The 6,946-nt window shown below is 34.8% G+C and overlaps 1 protein-coding gene across 1 annotated transcript; it reads left to right on the top strand.

The window, feature by feature from the left end:
* Positions 1-474: 474 nt before the first annotated feature.
* Positions 475-6,247, top strand: LOC131770647 (uromodulin-like). The gene is made up of 8 exons (XM_066166317.1): positions 475-544; positions 2,303-2,568; positions 2,690-2,813; positions 3,409-3,525; positions 3,865-3,984; positions 4,191-4,310; positions 5,379-5,513; positions 5,871-6,247. Exons 1-8 carry the CDS (start codon positions 475-477, stop codon positions 6,245-6,247), a joined length of 1,329 nt encoding a protein of 442 aa, XP_066022414.1.
* The last annotated feature ends 699 nt before the right edge of the window (positions 6,248-6,946 follow it).

Genomic DNA, 6,946 nt, shown 5'->3' on the forward strand with positions numbered 1-6,946 from the left:
GAGAATGAAACAAAAAAAAACAGACGAAGAAACGTTGAATTTATGGATTGATCTGGAAAATTGGGAGTTCTTAGAAACTCGAGAGAACTTGGCTTTTTATGTGACTCTATGACATTATTCACCTAATGTTCTTAAGAATATTTTTATTAATGTTATGGAAGTTTGTGTGGTAAAATCCCTTTTTCTAATCTGTTGATGAACACCGATAGAATAATAGCCCATCAAAACCAAAGTGTTTCTAACTGGCACAAAGGAAGACATTGGAAACGTGTTCATTCGCAAACTTTAAATCACGTACCCACGTATATTATTTGCAGGGTCAGGACTTACAGCTGTTAATTTTGTTAACATCCCATTTTTAATACTAATAGGTCGGTTTCTATCACTTAAATCCATTATCAAATGCAGGTGGTCGAAGCGAAATTTGTGGCACACTGAAAGCATCAATACTGAGCTCCGTTGTCTTGAGGAAGCATGGAATTTTCAGCGTTTCTAGTATTCGCAGTATGGACTTCATCGACGACTTACTTGACGTTTGGTAAAGGTGAGTTACAAAATGCGCATCATTTTCCATCCCTATATTCATACTTCAGCCCGTGCTATCTTATTTTCCGTCATTCTTTATTTCTATTTCGCTAATTTACAACATTTGATGCACTGAGCTTATTAACGTGTCGTTATGACAAAATTAAAAACCTGAATTCAACAAAGATGATTTTTAAAAGGAGGAACCTCAGTCTTGTAAACTTCTTTTGTAGATATTAACAGTATTTAACAAAGGCGTATCATTATGATGAACCATATCGGGAAAAAAAAAAAAAAGTAAGAACTGCTACGATGAAGAATTGCTTCATTCATAGCAACTTCAATCCTAACGCTCATCAGCTCATATTTACATGGAAGGGTAATCAATTCTATCAAAAACATTTCGTTGTTGTGTTGCAGACGGGAATTTGATAATTTGCATGGAAAAAAAAAATTGGCCGCTCTTAGCCAACTTAAGCGAAGTTATTTTTATAGAAGAACAATGCTGGCATTTGGAATAGACCAATTTGTACTGGTTTTAAACATCTGTCTATAAAAAATAGGGTAGCTCGTCTTCATGTAATTTAACCATTGTGTGGGATTGAAAAAATAAAACCTTTGACGCAAAATCCTTTTAAATATTGCTTTTCGAATTGGAGGCTTTAAAACCTTTGCACAGAAGCTTCGTGTAATTTTCCAATTTTGTGCTCTTTCATAATCAATCTCCCAGCAAGAATTCCTCAAACTAAAATTTATTTAAATATATATTTTCAGTGTTTAAAAAAAATTGCTGCTGTGATCAATATTTTTCAATAGCAGAAAAATGATTTGGGTAGACTTTATTCGACATGAGAAAAACAACTAATGAATTAAAACGATGAACAGATAAATGAGTTGTTTTCAGAAAACAAATGAGGGAAATAAAGAGATGGTTATATTCACCATAGCTAAGCAATTCAAACAACTTTCATTGGCTCGCAAAGGTAAAAGAAATAAAATTTCATTCTACATTTGCCCGTTTAGAAAACTCTCGAAAACGAATACAACTCTGCTCGTTGACGCAAAACAACAATGATTTTTCTCGGCTTAAATTTGCATGAATTCCCTTTGTTCACGAAAGTCGTTCGAAGAAAAGAGCCGCAGAGGAGCTCTTCAGTTATAAATTTCTTTAATAAACACTCAATAGTCAAGCACCTGTTTATATAAAGAAAAAAAAAGAAGAAAAAAAACTTTCACTTTAAGACCATCTCTGGTCAAAGTTTTTGAGATATTAAAGGCTCCTTATAAAAGAATTTAAATTGTGTTCATTGCACTGATGAAAAATGCATCAAAAAATGCAAACATCAATTAACTCCCTCTGTAGTAGGAATTTCACAGAGTGTTTGATGAGCTCGTCTTTTCTATCGTTATGATAGACTCATCTAAAAACGTACGAGCTTCTTGAATTGCCAAACTCATGTGAAACTCGAAATATTCGACGTAAATGTTCCGTATCTCAGAAACCCCCAAACTCTCAAATAAAGGTATTTTTATGTTATTGTTTAATTGTAGAAAACGGCGAAGCAATTCACAAATTTTCAATTACATCTAACGAATCATCGTTTTTCTCACCGACTGCCATGTTTGACTTACGTTTTTAACGCATTTGCCACCATAGTTTGCTGAGATCCGAGAATTTTTGCGAAGAGATTTGTTCTTAGAAATTTTTACTTGAAATTTCTTTTTTTTGCGACGGAAAAGTATGCCTTATAATCATATTCCAATTTGTCTATTTTAGAGCGAGAGCGCGCAATGGTGTTTCCGGACTACTACTTCTTTGCCGAAAGACGTTTGGTAAACCATACCATTGAAAAGAAAGGCGTCAGTAACTTGGATGACTGTGAGCTACTGTGCTACCTGAACGACCACTGTGTCAGTCTTAACTTCGAAAAAGATCCAGAGAATAATAGATCACTTCACATCTGTGAACTAAATAACGCCACTCATCTAAAATACGACAGTCATTTGACAACTAATGCCACTTTTTATTATCGCGGCTCGAAGGTGAGTTACAAATCGATTTTTCGAAGTTATCGCCTTTGAATAATATAATAACAAAAATTAATGTTTATAGAAATTTTTGTGTCTTAAATCATTCGGTATTTCGTTTCTCCTTTTTTTTTAGAACGCTTGTGACAAGAGTCCCTACTGCGTAAATAACGCCACTTGCCAGTCTGGATTTACACTCAAGGGATATCGATGCTTGTGTCCTCCTGGATTCAAAGGAGAATATTGTGAAAAGGGTATGAGTCTAAGTCAACACTTGAAATGAACCTCTATGAGATTTTTTCTGATTTTCAATGCTGGTATGACAACCGTTCTTTAGTTGCTGAAAGTGGCGTGAATTTATCTCATTGTATAAAGTGCTGAATCTTAGAATCTAAGAAAAATTTCTTACTATATTTTATTGAGCGTGTTTAATGTATTCTTCGTTCGCTCGTTTGTATATTTTAGTTTTGTTTTGTTTTGTCTGCTTGTTTGCTGTTTTTTTGTTTTGTTTTTTGTATTTGTATTTGTTTTTGTTTTTTTGTTTTATTCGTTTATTTTTTTTATTTACCTTGAATGTTCAACGCCTTTCCATGGCAAAATAAGAGCAGTTCATTCGTACGTCGAGTGCTTAATATAGTAACTGCGAGGAGAGCTCAGAAATAATAGCTTAATTGAAAAGTACGGCCAGAAAACTACTAAAAGCAGGAAGCTTCAAATAAATTGAGGTTTTCGTGAGTTTCTGAGTTGCTGAGTTCCTATGGCTGTTTGATAGAAATCAAAATGCTTATATCTGTAATTGATATTTATTCATGTATTTTTTTTTTTGGTCCTTCTTTCTTTCTAATTTTACGACAGATAAATGTGAGGTATTCATTGGCAAATGTCACAAGGAGGCTACGTGTAATAAAACAAACGGATCATACGTGTGCATATGCAAATCTGGATTTATCGGAGATGGGCATAATTGTACAGGTAACCTTCATTAGTCTCAAAAGCCTTTAGATTCTTGTTGAATAGTGTAATGAGATTTTGTTTGGTTGGTTGTTTGTTGATGTTTATTTTGGTAACGTGGCAAGCCATATTTTAATTGTTTGGAATAGGTGAGACAGTTACCTGACTAAAAGTTATTAAGAGATAGGTTTTTTGCGTAGACAACTTTTTTTCATCAGGTACGACAATCTCGCGTTCTCGCAATCCAGCAAAAGATTGAAAACGGCCACGGCTTGCTCTCTTTAAACACGGTAATGGCTTATGCACAACAATTTTTGCATAATTTCGAAATCCCATTTTTTTTTATCTGTGATTTCATAGACATTGACGAGTGTAAAGGAAACCACTCTTGTCACGAGAATGCAAACTGCACCAATACCAATGGATCACATTTATACGATTGTCAGCCTGGATATACTGGAAATGGACAAAATTGCACAGGTGAATTCGGAATATCAAGGAAATGCGGTCATGGATGATTTATTTTAGCTTGTTCTTTCTTTTTTTGTATATATAACGTGTTTTGTGCTCCCGTAGCAAAACAAGAGCAGTTTAAAGCGTATGCCTTAGATAACACAGTAAAGGCTCGTGCCACAGCAATATTTGCATAATTCTGAAATCCCATTTTTCCATCTGTGGTTTCATAGACATTGACGAGTGTAAAGGAAACCACTCTTGTCACGAGAATGCAAACTGCACCAACACCAATGGATCACACGTATGCGATTGTCAGCCTGGATATACTGGAAATGGACAAAATTGCACAGGTGAATTCGGAATAGCAAGGAAATGCGGTCATGGATAATTTATTTTAGTTCGTTCTTTCTTTTTTTGTATATATAACGTGTTTTGTGTTCCCATAGCAAAACAAGAGCAGTTTATAGCGTATGCTTTAGATAATCTTTGCCGTACCACAGAAAAAAAATTGAAAATAGCGGTTTGAATTGTAGGTCCAACCCAAGAATCGCATGAAACAAAAAAATTGCAAATGAGTATTCCACTTTTTTTCATAGACATGTGCATGTATGACTTTTGAATAAAACACAAATCCCATCTTCCATTCTTTTCTCTTTTTTTTTGTTTTTGTTTTTGTTTTTTTTTTTGACAGATATTGACGAATGCAAAACATATTCCGACAAATGTCACTTAAATGCTCTTTGTAACAACACGCACGGATCACACGTTTTCACATGCAAACCTGGATATACTGGAGATGGACGCAACTGTACAGGTAAAGTCAATAATCTCAGAAGCCTTCATATTCGTTTTGACTATTACAATGAATTTTTGTCTGTTGTTGCTGCTTTTTTTTAAGCGTGCACGAAGCAGCTGGAACACGAACGAAGTGTAGAGAGAAACACTAAATGTAGTCAAGAAGCATTTGCGTCTCTGCTCATGTTATCATAGCGTAAATTACGGCGCTCAGCATCTTTTAAAACCTCAATTTGGTTCTTCTGTTACTACTTCGCTCATTCCGAAATTCAATTTTAGTTAGTATAAAAAAGGTAGAGGGAAGTTTGAGAAATGGTCAGAAAAAGTATAATTTGGAAAATGGCGTAACAGTTTTAGCTCAGCTTTATGTTTTTAGTACTCTGATAAAGCACGCTTTTTCGACCGATGACAGCACACGTTATATCCGAACTTATTTAATTAATTATCGGATTATTTGTATTACTCCGCCTTAAATCATATTACGAACCCCTTCATCGTTGATACTTTTTGTGTCTTTCTGCCTTGGATGGGCGTTGCAACAATAATAGACGAAACATGAAACATTCTTTTGAGTAACATTCTTTGTAGCTTGATTTTGACGTAATGTGTATGTTCTATTTCAGACATCGACGAATGCTGTGAAGCTCATGCCGTGAAAATGAACAACTGCCATCCGAATGCCTCTTGCACTAACACTCAGGGCTCATACAGCTGTTCCTGTAATCCTAAATATATCGGAAATGGTTTAAACTGTGAAGGTACTTTTGGTATCTACCATTCCATTAAATTGGTTAAGGTTGCTATAGGTTAGACTCGATCTAAGTCTTTCCTATTCAGGTGGCCATTAAAGACCATATTGCTGCTTAGTTGTATGTAAACTACGTTAGCTGCGCCTTAAGTTTGCTGAAAGCTGTCTTTTAATGCGTTATTGAAGAAAGAGGAAACACAAATTCAGATACTGCTTTCCGTAGTTAACATATTTTATTTCCCATATTTATTTCTTAGCTTCGCGGTCTGAGAATGTCCCACGCAAGAATTGCTTCACCCTTTTTTTTTTATGTACTTGTCATTTCTAATAACCTAAGTCCTGTTGTAATAATTATTTCAACTTGTAGCTGATCCATGCTATCACTATAAAAACCTGAGGGATGCCAATAGAAAGATAAGTTACGTAACGCCTTACGGTTCAGAGATGTGTGACAACAAAATCTCTAAGGGATGGTATCGTCTTGTGGGAGCTGCGGGAACAAAAATGCCAACAACACGTGTGCCAGCATACAGATGTGGTACAGTCTGGTCAGGCTGGTTGGATGGTGCTCATCCTACAGTGGAAGATGGTAAAGTTCAAAGGAAGGTCTGCTTTAGTGATCGCCCTGCTGGTTGCAGAGTGTCAAACAGGATTTTTGTGAAAAACTGTGGATCATACTATATCTACAAACTTTTGAAGCTTTCATCCTGTAATGCACGTTACTGTGGTACAGACGGAATTTAAAGCAAAAATTTTAAGAAATAAGAGAACTCATGAATTGATCCTTAGGTGCATATAATCTAGGATTTTTTCGAAGTCCTATTTTATGATAATCATTAATTTCTTCTATAAATTTTATGCGCTGATGATGTCCCTTTAACGTGTAATCAAAAATACTTTGAATTTCACATTTTACAAAGTATCTCTTTCATAATTATAATCACAAATAATTAATTTCTTCTAAAAAAAACTACTAGTAAACACAAAGAAAAGTATAGAAAGGAAAATGCTTAAATAGGGAAATCCTAGACAAGCAGGAATTAGCATGATAACTGACAAAACATGACGAAACTCTTTTCTCTAAACGTTAGAAGCTGCTATACAGGACGCAATATATAGCACAGTATGATAATTTAGCTTCAGTTTTTATAGGTAATCACTTGATTTCGAGTGCAATTTGGAATAAATAAGCACGAGTAAAGTTTTTCAAAGACTAACAAAATTACACGAGCCCTTAAGGCGAGTGCAATATGTGGTCTTTGAAAAAATTTACAAGTGCTTATTTATTTCAAATAGCACGAGAAAAATCATGTGATTACTTGTTAATGATATACGTGAAAAAAATACAATATAGCTTATCATAACTATGCAGAAGCAAAGCGCGCACATCAAGTGCAAAAATAATTTCTTCAAACCGTGCGTTCTGTCAAAACAACTGCGTAC

The sequence above is a fragment of the Pocillopora verrucosa genome, chromosome 5 (genome assembly GCF_036669915.1).
Source record: "Pocillopora verrucosa isolate sample1 chromosome 5, ASM3666991v2, whole genome shotgun sequence".
NCBI classification, from domain to species: Eukaryota; Metazoa; Cnidaria; class Anthozoa; order Scleractinia; family Pocilloporidae; genus Pocillopora; species Pocillopora verrucosa.

What these genes read in the sequence shown, in the direction of transcription:
- LOC131770647 (XM_066166317.1), top strand. Translation starts at nt 475, where the DNA reads ATGGAATTTTCAGCGTTTCTAGTATTCGCAGTATGGACTTCATCGACG. An exon ending in AAATGGACAAAATTGCACAG is followed by an intron (nt 3,985 to 4,190) that starts GTGAATTCGGAA and finishes GTGGTTTCATAG; the next exon opens with ACATTGACGAGTGTAAAGGA. An exon ending in AAATGGACAAAATTGCACAG is followed by an intron (nt 4,311 to 5,378) that starts GTGAATTCGGAA and finishes GTTCTATTTCAG; the next exon opens with ACATCGACGAATGCTGTGAA.